Source organism: Uloborus diversus, chromosome 1 (assembly GCF_026930045.1).
Source record: "Uloborus diversus isolate 005 chromosome 1, Udiv.v.3.1, whole genome shotgun sequence".
Classification (NCBI taxonomy): Eukaryota; Metazoa; Arthropoda; class Arachnida; order Araneae; family Uloboridae; genus Uloborus; species Uloborus diversus.
In genome coordinates this window covers 87,393,450-87,409,346 of record NC_072731.1, presented here as the reverse complement: position 1 = coordinate 87,409,346, position 15,897 = coordinate 87,393,450, and the positions used below count along the sequence as shown (strand labels likewise).

At 32.1% G+C, this 15,897-nt stretch overlaps 1 protein-coding gene across 3 annotated transcripts in view; it reads right to left on the bottom strand.

Annotated features, from left to right (window-relative positions):
* LOC129230962 (WD repeat-containing protein 44-like) overlaps positions 1–15,841 on the bottom strand; it is an 86,672-nt gene extending 70,831 nt beyond the window's left edge. Inside the window, exons 1-5 of one of the 3 annotated variants that reach the window (XM_054865222.1) lie at positions 15,633–15,841; positions 13,819–13,942; positions 7,746–7,782; positions 6,490–6,558; positions 1,281–1,742 (exon numbers count right to left, since the gene is read on the bottom strand). In XM_054865222.1, the coding sequence (XP_054721197.1) occupies positions 1,281–1,742; positions 6,490–6,558; positions 7,746–7,782; positions 13,819–13,886 (636 nt within the window). In that variant the 5' untranslated portion in view covers positions 13,887–13,942; positions 15,633–15,841. Of the gene's footprint in view, positions 1–1,280; positions 1,743–6,489; positions 6,559–7,745; positions 7,783–13,818; positions 13,943–15,323; positions 15,362–15,632 lie in introns of those variants that run through there. The other 2 variants (XM_054865209.1, XM_054865214.1) reach the window with 2 other exon arrangements.
* Positions 15,842–15,897: the final 56 nt, after the last annotated feature.

Here is a 15,897-nt window from a genome sequence, read left to right as displayed (position 1 = left end):
ATTTTTATTCCGCATAAATGTGTTTTTCTTTTGAATTAAAATAACGTTACTCGTCTTTCAATCTCAAATACATTTAATGTTACAGCTGGAAAGCACCACGGACCCCCTGACATGGACTTGCGGACCCAGGGTCTGCGGACCACAGTTTGGGAAACTCTGCCTTAGAGGGGATAAGAGCAGATTCTATTTTCTCATCAATAACTGAAAAGGGGGTGGCGCAATCTAACGTTCTTTTTTTTTCCATTGTGAGTTTCATATCTCAAGAAGTAATGCTACATTTTGGATAAAATTTGGAATGAATGTGAATCCATATGTAAACAAGCGTTGGTTCAATTTTGGTGCCAATCGCTCCATGGGGGGTTGATTTTTTTTCTTTGTGTGAATAAAAACAGCTTTATAAATGCAACAATAAGAAAGGTAAATTGTAATGGAAGGTCGTCTGCGTATTTCGCGTGGTTTTAACTGTTGGAAAATGACCAGAAAATTGCTATAATTTAAACTTTTAACTGTTGCCATCTTGTGCTTGTTAACAAATAAATGTTCATAATTATTTTAAGCAAGGCTTTTAAAATAATTTTCAATTTTCATTCTTTGCTTTGCTTTTGAGATGAATCGGGAATTGGGATGGTCGCCAAGTTTTGGCGTGTAATTTTGTTTTTGTTAAGAATATTGCTTCCTCGTCAAGCATGGGGAGGGATCAGAATTATAAAAAAGATATAGAAGATAGTTACGTGATGGCCACAACGCACTTGTTTATAATGGATAAAAAACTTGGATTAAATGGCTACTAACAATTTAAAAATGAATTTGAACTAAAATATGCTCCTAATTTGCATGCTGACCACAGGCTGCTACTAATATTTTTAAAATTTCATGTCTAGTTAGCATTATGTGATGTTATTAATATTAATATGAAAATTAATTGAAAGAAATTGAATGAAATTTTGAAATTATTTTTGGAAAATTAAGAAACAAGAAAAAATGCCTCTTAGAAATAAACTGTTAACTATTTCTAAAGTAAAAATAAATAAATAAATAGAAGAAAAATAATAAAAGAAAAGAAAAAAAGTGAAGGAGGAATTGGTAGCATTAAAAATAATCATTATGATCATTAATCGGTCAGAGTCGATTAATCAGCCAATTAACAACAGCTGTTTAATCGATAATCGGCCAATTTGCTTAACGGTGCATCCCTACTAATGTCATAATTCATATATCATACAAGTTCTTTTCCTGCAAAATCCAAGTATATACTACTTAAAAAAGAGGATATTGCTTACTAAAGATGAAGAAGGAAGATTTTTGTTCCTTTTCTTTTTCCTTGGTGGTGCAACTGGATGTTGAACTTGCTCACCCTTCGTGCTCGCGACGACGTCCGGTTCCGAACACTTAGACTTTGGCATGGTGTTGGGAAATTCCCGAATGCTTTCGCTCTCACTCATGGAGTATTTAGAATTCAAGGAAACAGTGTCTGCATCTTTGGTGTTGTCTCTGTCTCCCAGGATACAGCCAATCTTGCCCAAGCTCATGACGCTGCTTGTTTCATTTGTATTACGCTCCGAGGTCCTGTGCAAGTAATTTGCGTTATTTCTCGGGTATATTCCCTCGACGGATGAGGATGCCAAGCTGCTCTGCTCTGAATGGATTTCAAGGATGTCGTCGTCATCATTCATAATTTGATTTCGAATCTCTTCAACTTTTCTACGCCGCTGCTCATTGTCTTTGGCTTTCCTCACCATTTCCTGAATAGTTTGAGAGGTGAATTAATCTGTGTAAGTTGCATAAAACAAGCAAAAAAGAAGTAGTTTTTCAACATTATGACACACAAAACAGCATGCTTTATTTTCACTATTTTGGAAATGGTGAAATATTGAAAGACATTAAGAAAAAAAAAAGACTATTTCTCCTACTTATGAAAAATAAAAATTATGCCTGATTTTGGATGAAAAAAAGAATCTATTGTTTGGACAAGAGCATTAGCCTATCCAAATTGATGTGGGTCTCATTGAAAGTTTCTGGATTTTGTAATTTTAATATTGCAATTAGCATAAATATTGCAAGGGGTCTGGTCAGAGGATATTTGAATCCGTTAACAGACCCTTCACAAAATTCTGATAAACAAGAATGGATATTTCACAAGTTGTTTATTGAAAGAGCAAATCTGAAAGCAAAATAACTTAGATTTCCCTGTATAAAACCTATAAAACCGATAACTTTTGGAATCTTTTTTAAGGTCAAAAGGGATCAGCTTTTACAAAATCTGCTAGTTTAGCAAAGAAAAAAAATCGGCACTCTTGTCATGCTCCTGCAAGCGATAAATAATTGCTACTGTCAAATAAATACAATGCTTGTTGTTTGTTTCTTGGAAAGAAATTAACAGCTGAAAATAAGTTTGGTTTTAAATAATTTTGTTTATTTGTTTTATCACAGCTAATTAGCAGCAGTGTTGTTGCTGTAAACTTTTCTAAAAAAGTGTTGGTAAGCACTTTTTTCCCCACTCATGATTTAATAAACAATAATAATAATAATATACACAGTCCTCCTTTGCTACTTCCGGCTTCGACTTTCGCGGCTTCACTACGTCTTCACTACGTCGCGGTTTTTCTAGTTTTTTTTTTTCAAATATAGTAAATAACCTTTTTTATGCGCTCGTGTAACTTTTTTACTACAAAAGAAGAACAAAGTATGTCTTTTAAGTAAGGTGAGCTCTTTTGAGGGGCTGCAGTTGAACTACTTGAGGGAGTAGAGGTATAAAATCTCTGAAGAAAGTGAAGGGAATAGCTATCTCATTTTAACCATTAAGCACTAACTGAAAACAAAAGTATAAATCACTGTATTATTACTAGGGGATAAATACATTTGTAGTGTTGATGGTGTTCAACAATGAACTAGCTTTTTAAGTTGTATACGCAATACCTTTAATGAGGATGAATGTTGAGGAAAAACGGGGGCACGTACGGTCACTAACTGGCAATTAATTCATCATCAAGCAAGCTGACCTATTTTCATAGATTAGTAGTAGTGTGTAAGAATTACAAGTGTGTGTGTAGTTTATTTCTCAATAATTAACAATGTGATATCTTTTTAGTCTAGTGTATTATTTTGTGCAATATATTGAAAACTACAACTTTAATGGTGGCTAAGGGTGCTGTTTCATGTTTCTCTAGGGTGCTCTAACTTAAAAACCTATTTAAATAGTCGTAAGTTTTATGTGCACAAAAAGAAAATATTCGGTTTATAAATACAGAATCCTACTTCGCTGAAATTCAGTTATCACAGTAAAGTCTGGAACGAATTACACGCGATAAATGAGGGTTGACTGTATCAGGGAAATGAACCTAGAACTGCAGAAGGATAGTAAGGGAGGGGATAATATGAAAATATGATCGCTTCAGACAGGGTTACCAACTTCAAAATTATCCCCATTTATCATCTGGCATTAAACCTTTATAATGACTCAATTGGAAAATATTCTCATCATTTTACCAGCTTGCCAATATTTGCGTTTTTAGGGTGCGGTTTGATTTTTCGATGCTAATAAGGATGATTAACTTTAAATAAACTGTTTTACTTGAGGTTTTTTTCCTTTAGATGTCTACATTTTGAAAAATGCAATCTTTTAACATCCAACATCCGATATGAGAATCATATTTTGTTTTTTTTCAAGTTAACTTCGCTTTACTAGGATGCAAATAAATGGATAGTCTTTTTATTTTTGTTAGAATGCTTATTTCAGGTTTTTAAAGCAAAATTCCATTTTCTTTTATGAGTCAAAATTTAAAATGCTTGAATCGATGATTTATTTATTTATTTATTTTTTTGTTTCAACTATGCTCACAGTTATTAATGATATGTTTAGGACTCTAAACTGCAATTGTAAAGTAATTTTATCAAAAATATTTCTTTGACAAGCCGTTTTTATACTTCTGATGCCTTCACTTTGAGAATTGTGATCTCTGCATCTGCTATGGGAATCTGATTAATGGGATTTTTGATGCTTAGTACGCTTTGTTAAGAGGTAAACAAATAAAATCTCTTTTTATTTTTGCTAAAATCATGAAATTTATAAGTTTTAAAAGAAATTCTGTGCTTTTTAAGAGTGTCTTGGGTCAAAAATGCTGAAACCTTGTCTGAATTTTATTTCTTTAATTACAATCATTTTAAATACCGTATAGAAATATTTGTAGTATAATTTAACATAATGTAGAATAGTAGATAAATATTGATACTTGAGAGTGATGCTCCCCCCCCCCCCCAAAACACCCCAGAATGATATTCTCAACATAGAAAAGGAAAACACTCAATTTTAAGTTTAAATGACGCAGTTTGTGCCACCTTTAAATTCTAAAACTTCGTTTAATTTTTTTTTTTTTTTTTGAAAGTATGATATTTCAAAATCAATTCATTTTTCACAAAATTATTTGATTTTTCACAAAAAACGGAACCTGTTAAAAAACTTGGACAGACCCCTGAATTCCAATTTTTTAATAATGGGTAAAATAAAATACCGAAAAAAATAATGCGAATAAACGAAACCATTGAAAATCTATAGCACGAAAAATGCAACATACATGTGCATATCTTTTGACATGCTCAGTTTTTGTTGGAGCAATGCAAAATTTGCCAATTTGGCGTTTCGATACCTGGGAATCACGTGGTGAGGGGATTTAAAATTATTTCAAAGTGCTTAAATAGGTTTAAAATAGAAAAATGAAAAATTTCAAGAACAATGCAAAACTAAAAAGCTTTAAAAAGTACTTTTAATGCATTTTTTTTTACAAAACTGCATTTTTACGTGAACAGCATTTTCTTTTCTCATTACCAAGCAGATAGTGAAAAAAGTATTATTAAGAATTAGAATTTCAAAATGAATCTCAGACAAAAAAGGAAAGAAAAAAAAAAGAAAAACTAGCATGCTTTACTGCTGTTTTTATACAAGTAGTTTTTCTGGGGTGAGTTAAGGTGTTGGTTAAACCTGTATATTGTCTTTCTTAAAATTCCTAAATAAATAAGAATGGTTCTTTTATTCAAAAATTATTTAGCAATTACGGTAAAATTATAATAAGACCGTTTGAGAAGGCAGAGGAGGAAAAAGAATAGAATCAGCCTTCAAAAATAAATAAATAAAAATAAATAATATAAACAATGAAAATAATCTTTAATAATAATAAAGCTGAAAGTCTGTATGTCTGGATCTCTGTTACCCGCATAGTCCTTACACCGTTCAGTCAATATTTCATCAAATTTGGCTCAAAATTAGTTCATAGCATAGGGGTGAGCACCTCAAAGCGATTTTCTGAAAATTCGATTTTGTACTTTTTCTATTCCAATTTTAAGCTTATTTTTTACCGAGCAAATAACTATAACATGAACAAGTAAATAACCATAACATGGACAACCAAATTACCATAACATGGATGAGCAAATTAACATACGAAGGTTTTTTTTTATGGATCGCGGAGTGAATACCAGAAAGTCAAGCCGATTACGCTGTACGTAGATTTGTTGCAGTCTCTCAAGTAAGATTTTGCAGTGCATCAGGTCACCGTGGTTATTTTGGAGCATGCTGTGAACGAGGAAACATGCCTCGAACAATTGCATCTCCCGCCAAGTGTGAAGTAATTTGATCAATAAATAATTAGTTTCACAAGAAATTTACTTTGTGTTACATTTCAGCTTATTTTCATGATAGCCAGTTATTTTTATAGATGAACATAATACACACAATGTTTTCAATTCCACTCACTATAAACACTATTTTTTAACATTGAAACAATGAAACAAGCAAGCAGTATTATTTTTAAAATCTTAATTTCACAGTGATCACCGTAAGTTTACATTTTACAACAAACTTCTTGGAGATTGCAGATATATTGGTAATTTAGAGGGAGGGGGAGTAAAAAAAAAACACATTTCATATCTTTTCTGGGTTCCGGGTATAAACTTGTTTTTAACTAAACATTACACAGTCCTAGTTTTAATAAGTAAAAAACTTTGGTGAAAGCATTATAAACTAGAAATTGCCATAGGGTGTTTAAAGGATAAATATTTTGCTATATTGTGCCATACTTTTTGTTAGAATACCAGTAGTTACTTGCATCAATTAGTAAATGCACTTACAAACTTTTTGTTTAAATGAATTATTTTGAAACCTGAATGAAAATTGTGGCTGCACTAACATAGACTAATATTTAGTAAAAACCATGAAAATAGAAATAAAACAATATTTGGGCACCCACAAAGCAAAAATTACATAAACAACATTTAGAGCACAAATTTGCAAAAAATTGCTGACAAATGCTTTGGGGTTTCAAGGAACCCCCTTTTTGCTGCAGAAAGGTGTCAGCTTACAGTAAGCAAGTTAAATACGCTTTTGTCAGATGACTTTACTTTGTTGTAAATTTGGCATTTAAGGTTGTTTATCTAACCTTCACACCATAACATGTTTTTCCCAACACAGTAAAAAGCAAGCCTAAAATCTTTTGTTACCTTCAAATCTTCTTCTTTAACCTTAATAACTGGAACAATAATGGATTCTTCATTTTCCAAAACACCTTTCTGAAAATTACATTGTACAATTAGATGACAATGAAGTAAAAAAATGAATAAATAAACAAATAAATATTACCAAGAAAAGAATTACTCAAGCGGAATCACATGCTTTTGGTAATATTTTTAACACGTTATTCAAGCCGACATTTTTCTAAAAAGGAAACAGAAAGAAAACTAAAAGAAAAGGTTAGGAATTTGTTAGGTCATTTTTTGTACTGAATTTGGTTTTGAAATCACCATTTATCGTAATCCTTTTGTTGTTTCTTTACCTCCTCTTATAGTCCTAGGCGTAAATATTCTGCTTTTAATACTTTTATTAATTGTGCCATTATCATTTGTTCTTCACTCGAACATCTTAAAGCAGAACTATTACTAAAATTAATTGCAATCTTGCATATATTGGACAAACTCGCCATGCTTTAAAATTTTGCTTGAAAGAGCATCAAAATTATATGAAAATGTAACAATTAAATAAGTTAAGTAATGCCCAACATTGTTGGGATTCAATTTAACTCTTATCAAATTATCAAAGAATTCCCCAATTCATCAGATCTTGACTTTTGGGGATCTTTTTGTATTTTGTGGAATAGTTTTAACCTAGTTTAGGATCTCAAAGCCATTCCGTACTTTTATAATGTTTGGTTCCATTTTTCTAGTTTTGTTCTTTTCCCCATCCATTTTTATTTATTATTACTTTTCCTATTTATTTTTATCTCTCTAGTTTAGTTTATTTTCAACTTTTGCAATGCAGTTCACATTTATTGCAATTGTCTTCTTTGTTCCAGCTTTATGGCTTAATTTTCCTCCAACCTAATTCTTTTTTGTATTTGTTGCACAATAAAGCTCTTGCTCATTGTTTGCATTCCTGTTGGTTCTTTATTGGTTTATAATTCTCTCGATGGTGTTCGATAATCTGCTATTTTTACTTTTTAAGCTGCTTGTCTATCTGCCTCTTTGCGTTTGTCGGATGGCTTTTCATTCATAAGTTTACTAATTTTGCATTGCAAAAAGGTTTCTTGTAATCCTGAAACACGTGTCTGCAGTAATCTCAAATTGTGCTATTATACGTTCTTATTTCACTTTTCTAGCACAAAGGGATCCAACTTTATGTGTTTAAAATGTTCTATTGTATAGCAGCAATAAACCATCTACTCAGAAAACTACTGGAATTTGAAATGCAAGAAACAACATACCTCATCCAAGGGTGGTTTTTCTTCCTTATTTGGCACTCTGCATAAAAGAAAAAAAAATCCTTAAGACATGAAAGAACAAATGCAGACAAACTTTTGAATTGCTATGAAAAACAGTAAAACAAATTTTACAGGCCTCCAACTCCTATTAGAATTTCTTTTCATTTAACTTTTAAACTGTAGATTCAATTTATGTTAATATCATGACAAACTCATTGGAAAATATCTATCTAACAGGGGTCTGGCATATTAACCTCCCGTATTTGGAGAGGAGCATTGTGTGAGCTGAGTTGTGGTAGGGAAACGGTGATGGAAGAGGTATTGACAGAGAGCAGTATATGTGTCATTTGCAGTAGTAGCAATGGCAGGGTGTGGTACACATTCACATGTGTTGTGGAGGAGCATATTCAAAATGATGGTTCTTTTGATTAATATGCAGCAAAAATTCGGCATTTGGTTCAAACTTGACCGACATGATCCTGTTTGGTTAGAAAAACTCTTCATGCCATGAAGATGACTGTCCAGGATTTTTGCTATAATCCTGTGATAAAATCGCTAGTCAGCAGCATGTTGCAGTGCTGAACACTTAGGGGATCCCTGTATGGAAGCTCTCACAAGTGCCAGATTTTCTTGCGTTGAAACAAAACAGTTCAAGATCTGCCAGACTTTTTTCTCCTATGTGCAGCACATGTGGCTGTAAAGTTTGATACCAAAACAGTTTTTTTCCTCACATGGAACAGGATCATGTATGCTAAATTGAAACTGAATGCAAAATTCTTTCAGCGTAGTGTTAAAAAAATCACTACTGAAATATGCTCTTTCACAACACCTCACGATGCTTACCTTGCCATGCCATTGCTACCACAACAAATGGCATATATACTGCTATCTGCTAATACCACTTCCACCACCTATCCCCACCAGAACTCACATAAGGCCCTCTCCAAATACAGGAGGTTAATATGCTGCACACCCTGTATATACAGGATCTGTTCGATAAGTATTGAGACCGGTTCCAAAAATAAAAATTTATTGCAGGTATTATTAAAATTACTTAATAATCTTCAAAATACATTCCTCCTGCATTGATAGACTTTGTTCCTTCTTCTGTTCTGTGCAGAACGAGATTTTCTCCCTAATGACAAATAGTATTTCAAGCTCATTTTTTTACGCTTATCTGAAAGAATACCATCGTAAAGAAAAACTATTTTTATAGGAAAAATCTGTTCTTTCTAATGGTGCCAAGGAAAAGATGATGCAAGGTGACAAACTTGACCTACAACACATTAAAAATAGGCTATTTTTCATGTGAACGATTTCAACAGCCACTTTGGATGCCAATATCTTTTAGAAAATCAATATTTACGCTCTGCAACTATAAACCATTAAAAACATGTATATTGACAATAGAATTACAAAGTACGAGCTTTAGAATCATTTTTGTTCAGAATTTGTGACATTCTAAAATCAAGGAAAAAGTTTCTCCACTGCGTTTTTCTTGCGACTTTGCATGCATGCTACATAAAAGTTAATGAACTCAAATTCATAAAAATACTAGGAAGTATTGACAACCAAAAGTACTTAAAGTTCCTAAAATTTCAAGCATCCAGTGTGACAAAATTTGCCGCAACCTGTTCTTAAACACTGTAATTTGTTACCACAGTCCGAATTTTAAGCACATTTTTTTAATCCCTAAACGAAAGAACACCATCAAAGAAAAAACTTATTTTAAAAGGAGAACGTGTTCTAACGTTTTAAGATGCCAGGTGACAAACTTGAGCTACAGCGCTTTGAAAATAGGCTACTTTTCACTTGAACGGTTTTGATAACCACTTTGGATGTCAATATTTTTTAGAAAATAGTCATTTAAGCTCTGCAACTGTAACCCATTAAAAACAAGTATTTTTACAATAAAATTATGAAGCATGAGCTTTTGAATAATTTTTGTTCAGATTTTATGGCAACCTAAAATGCAGGAAAAATTTTCCCCATCACGCTTTTTCACAAGTTCACGTGCATGCTACACGAAATCTATCGAGCTCAAATTTTCAAAAATAATTGAACAGATTAATAGCCAAATGTACTTTGAGTGCCTAAAATTTCACGCTTCCAGTGTAATAAAATTTTCTGTGAACTTAGTCTAAATACGGCAATTTGGCCCAAAAAGCTGATCCTTTTGGATCACATTTTTTGGAGATCCTAGATCCTCAGGATATGGATCGAGGAAGCTGAAAATGTGCATAGTTTAGTTTCAAAAGCATCTCTACACCTCTATAAATTTCATCCATATCAGAGATGGTCGAATGGGGACTCCGGGGCACTTGACATGGAATTACTCTATACCATATGTATGTACATAACATACTATACAAAACACAAAGCTACAATCTCTAAATACATTTTTTTACAAAATGTTTCAAAAATTAACCCTCATTGTTTACTGAACAAAAAGAAGATTTTTTAGAAACTTCATGGGGGTTCGTTCAGATTTTTGATGTTCGCAGTGATGCTCAACATATGGCACACCAACCCCTGATGCTGATCTGACTGTTAAGGTCAATATTATGAATCAAAAACCATATTTCAGGAGCTTCCAAAATAACCGAACATCTTGATTCAATATTAAGAATGATTGTTGTAAATTTGGAGTCAAATGATCTGAAATTGGTTTCTAAAAGACGGATAGAAATTTTGTATTGATAAAATAGGAATGTAGTATTGATTATAGCAATTCTTGGTTTGTAATTTTACTTCCCTTTCCATATTTCTTCATGTTATTTAGAAAACAAGGATACATATTTAAATTTTACAAGTGTTCTGGCCTGCAGGGTGTAGCTTAATAGGAGATGCAACCCTCAGATAAAAAAACAGGTTAGGCACCACTGTTTGAACCTATTATACCGTAGAACTCTCATTTCCGAACTAAGACTATCCAAATCACTTTTAGAATTTCAGAAAAAACATCAAAACAGATTTTAAAAAGATTTGACTCCAAAGCTAGTACAGGCACAATACAAACATGCGAATTGGATGATGAGTCACTGCCTCATAACGCAGTCATTTCATTGGCTTTTAATGTACAATACTTGTAAGTACTCTTAGAAAAGTTGATAGTTCATGTATTTAATTAAAGGTTCATTTTTCTTCAAAAATAGTTTCTTCTCTCATTTCCAACTCACATACTGCAATTCATTAAAATGGATCAATTAATCAAGATCCAAATATTTGTTTCCCCAAACTGGTGATTTGAATAGTTGGAATTTTATTGTATGTATATTAATAAACACAGTCGAATTGCTTAAAAATGCTGGCTTATAAAACACAATTCTTTATCAAAGCACACAACTTTTCAGAAGCAAAAAAAATGTTAAAAAATGCCTAAGACTCTGCTTTGCAAACATAACAATTCTTTGGCAAATTAAATTTCAAAACAGTTTTTCATCTTTCCATCTTAATTCAAAGCTCTTAAATGATAATTAGCATTAACAGTAAAAAAGTACCAGATTCTTTTCGAAAATGTAGCTGCTATGCAAACCATGAAGATAGTGGAAATGCGCAATAATATATAGGGGCAGTTCTCAAAAGGTGGGAACAAAAAAGTTAACTTTGAACAATTTCCAAAATTTTCGAATTTGATATCAATTTTGCTTTTATTCAATAGTAAGCTTACCTAGAACACAATATATGAACATGAAAAGACAGCAGGTATTTGTAAAAACTGTTAATTAGCAAATTAAATTAGCAGTCTGTAGGTAACAGATTTTGGACATTGTTGTCCTGTAGGTAACGGATTTTGGACATCATCATAATGTAAGTTTCACCATTTTTGACAACTGTTAATCTGATTTTTAACTTTTCCAATGAAAATTTTATTTACCACTTTTTGAATTTTGCAATTTAATGATAAAGAGGATATTAATGAAATACTTGAATGGCTATACATACTGCTCTTTAGATATAATAAAGTTTTGGAATGATTTTGAAGAAGTTGATGAAAGGTAGAAAAAAGCTTCATGGAAATAATTATACAAACTTGTAGTTTGATTTATTGGGACAAATAAGGAATAAAAATAGAGACAAATAAATACGACATGTATATTTTTAAAGGAAAAATAAACAAAATATGCTTTAAGAAAGAATGTAAAAAGTGACATCAGTTTTAATGATGAATATTTTTTCTAATGTCATAAGAATTAAAACGATGTATAAAAAAAAATTATTGAAAAAAGAAATTCATATTTCTATTTGGAGATCGTTAAATTATGTTTCCAAAAGAAAGAAGAGAAAAAAAAATCTAAAATAATAAAAGCGGCGGGAAAAAAAAATTGCTAGTGCAGGTGATAAAGTCGCCAAATCTGGTGCAGCTGACGATTAACTACATTTGTCAAACTGGAATTCCCCTCTGGTAACCTTTAGCTTATCGTATACTGTGTTGTCGCCAACAGAGGTTTGCTTGGCGATTTTCGCGCAAAATGGCTTTTGTTTCCATCATAACCATCCATGTTTCTACTGTAATTTATGTATTGTTCATGTGTAACGTATTAATTATGCAAAATACCAATGGATTGAAGAAGATAACATCATAATAACCTATTTTATTGAGGTTAGAAGACAGTGGATTATAAAAAAATTATAAATAAACGGACAGAATTATCGGCGTCAAGATCGTAACGCCATTTGGACATGTCACATGTTTGTTTAAGAAAAATTATTTTTCTTCCAAGATACTGCATAAAAGCTTACGAAAACACTTTTAAACAATTAAAAATTGATTCTGAGGATCGATAAATACCTTTAAAAGGAAAATATCATATACTTAGTTCTCAAATAATAGCATTGTAAAGATCGTTACTTTTGGACATGCATCAAATTTCAAACTTACTTTTTTCTAAAATTGTTTACAAAGTAAATAATCTGTCTTTACTTTTGTTATTTGTGTAAAATATTAACAAAGAATTATTCAGTGTAAGATTCATACTTTTAATTTTTTTTTTTTGAAACGTATGGAAATAATTAAAATTTTTTTTAATGGTACATTTGCTCAGTTAACGTTTTGGTATGTCCAAAATTGTGCAGTTTTTCCAAAGAAAATATTTTTTAAGGGCATTTGAAGAGCTTTTTTTCCATAATTTATGTCAATTCTTGTCTCTATACAGCATTATAATTTACCTCAAAAATTTTAGAGTTAATTAAAATGAAAGTTATTTGGTGTTGAAGCTTCAAAGTTGAAGTCTGTGTTTGCTCCCACCTTTTGAGAACTGCCCATAGTCACTTTTGATTAAGTTACATAATCAAGCAATATGTATGGAACAAAAAATAAGACCTCAAGCTTGTTAGCTATGGAAGAGTCTCAAACAAAAGAACTTTCCAAAGTTCTCTTTTTGCTAACCAATAGCAAAAAAGATATCAGGCAAAACGCAGCAAGTATCTCAAGTTACTGTTAGTATCTCTTCTTTTGTTTAAAACTCCTCCATGGCTGATGAGCCTCAAGTCTCACGGTCTCATTTTCTTTTTAAAATAGATGCTCCATCTCTATATTATTACTTTAAAAATTTCTGAAATGTATCAGTAAAAGGGTTTATAAAAATTACATTATAAAGAGAATATTCATTTAAATAAGCAAAAAGGCAGCAGTATTTTAAATAAAATCAAACAGACTATTATCTTTTAATAAACTATTTTAAAAAAAAAAGTATAAATGCAACAGTGTGGTTCTTTGTTCTTGATCTGCATTTTAAATGTTTTCTTTTCAAAAATGGAAGTACATATTATATGAAAAATATTACATGTTTTTTAAAAAATGGTGTTGCAATAGAGCTAATTTTAACTTCATTCAAGCAAATTTTTAATATATTTTGAAAAGATTCATACTCAAAATTCTTTCTTAGCATTAATATGTTGCAGATACATTGATGAGTTGCTCTGAAAAAGTCCATTAACCTAAATAGCTTTAATCTCAAAGCTACAAATGTTAGTAACCTTTCTGTTATTTTCTATAGAACATTAAAACTAGTTCCAATACTAGCCCTACTGTTTGCGCTAAAAGACGTAAACCATTTGAACAAAGAATGCATACTTAGCAGTTTTTACAGGTGTTACATCCTCTGCATCAAAAAATATGTCAGAATCACTTTCGGAGGACATCTTGACTAATTTCTTCTAAGCAGCGGGATCTGAAGGAAGTTTACATCTTTTTTATTCTATGAAAGGAAAAAGTCAATTTACTTCAAAGATAGAAAAAAAATTTTTTTTTTGAAAGCAAAATATGCATAATTTCCAATACATTAATGTCTTTCTTAAGATAAGGAGACAAAACTGAACAGCATACTCCAAATGAGTCTTATCAAACTTCTATATAAGGACAGAAGAACTTCTTTAGATTTGTTTGAAATAGATCTATTGATAAACCCAAGCATCTTATTGGCCTTGTTACTAGCAATGCTGCACTGTTGGCTAAACTTTAAATCCTGACTTATTAAGACCCCCAGATCAGTAACTTTGTCTGCCTGACTAATGACTGAACCTTGCAAATAATAACTTGTACACTTATTTCCATGCCCTAAATGTAGCACTTGACATTTCCCAACATTAACAGCCATACCCCATTTATCAGCCCACTCTGTTTAAATCACCTTTCTCATATGTCTGCAAGAAGATGACATCTATGCAACGGGTTTTTTTTTCTTTTTTTAGCCTCAAGTTTGTATGGATTGTTGCAAATGGCATATTCCGACGCCCAGAAACCTTATTCTAGGCACCATTGTGATACTTAGATGCAAATTCCCATTTCTAACACTTCTTGTTCTAGAAATTAAATAAGACAAAGATTGTGGACCACTGGCATGCATAGGTATACTTTAAAAAAGTAGGTTGAAGAATTTAATAGCTTGGGAACCACACTGGCTTCAAAAATGAATGTTCAGTTCCAAACTGTGCTTCATCTTTCATAGGCCCTGTTTATGCAGCTGGATTTAACCCGGCGTCAACCCGGATTCGCGGAATAAGGCCATTTATTGCATCCAACCCGGCTTCAAGTCTCGTTCAATACAGGAGGGAATTCCCTCCACCTACATTGAAGGATTATTGGCGGATTTTTCCCACAGTGCATTGCGTGGTCGCGTGTCTCCTCCTCGTGTGTATTTATTTTGGTGTTGTTGTGCGTGTTCTTTTTGCGTTGGTGATTTTGTTTCGAAACTAATTTCTTCTAATTATGGAAAAATCCAACTGCAGCATTCGATGGGATAGCGCCGAAACGAAAGCGTAAGGGAACGTAAAGGCGAATCCATGATTTGACAAAAACGGCTCTTCCCATCAACCCGGCTGCAATCCCCCTTTTATCCACCTTCCGCTTCAACCCGGGGTGAAGCTGGAGTGTGCATAAACAGGGTCATAGAGCTTAAAGAATGATGAATTGCCTGCCTCCTTCAGGGTCGTGTCTAAGGGGAAGGTTTTAGGAGTTGGGGGGGGGGGGGGCACCCCTGGATGATGGACTAAGGTCACGGCCTTTATTCATCCTTATCTTAACATCATCACATTTTGAGGCAACATTCTTCACGACAGCCAAATAAAAATAGCACTTACTCAAAACATTTATGCAATCACACTTCACAAAGTTATGAAATGAACCAACTGAAGAATGCACATTGGCTGCGCAAAAGTAAACATTACGAAGTTCAAGAGTGAATCTTCATGCTTAGCAAGCAACATTTCAGGAATTAAACACGTTACTATTTAAAAAAACCAACAATTATAAAAAACTAAATTTTGAAATGTCACAAAAATTAGTTAATAAATAAAACTACTAATTCTCGGAAACTTAATGACGATAAAAACCTATACTATAAATGAAAAACTATCCATTAGAAAAATCAGGTACATTTTTATACATACATCATTAAAATAAAATTTAGAAAAAAAAGAGGTTTTAAAGACATCTTTTTAGTTCAAAGAAACAGGAAGTACCGTTCAATATGTTGCACCAGGAGATATATCATTTTCGCGTAATTTAGTTATCCTAAATGACAAAATAGTTATACTGTATTTACAATTTAAAAGTTACTAATGGCTTTTATCTTTAAAAATTTTTTTCAAAACAATCGACTTTCTTCGAACTCGTTAAATAAATGTCATAAATAAACACACAGCTCAGTTATTT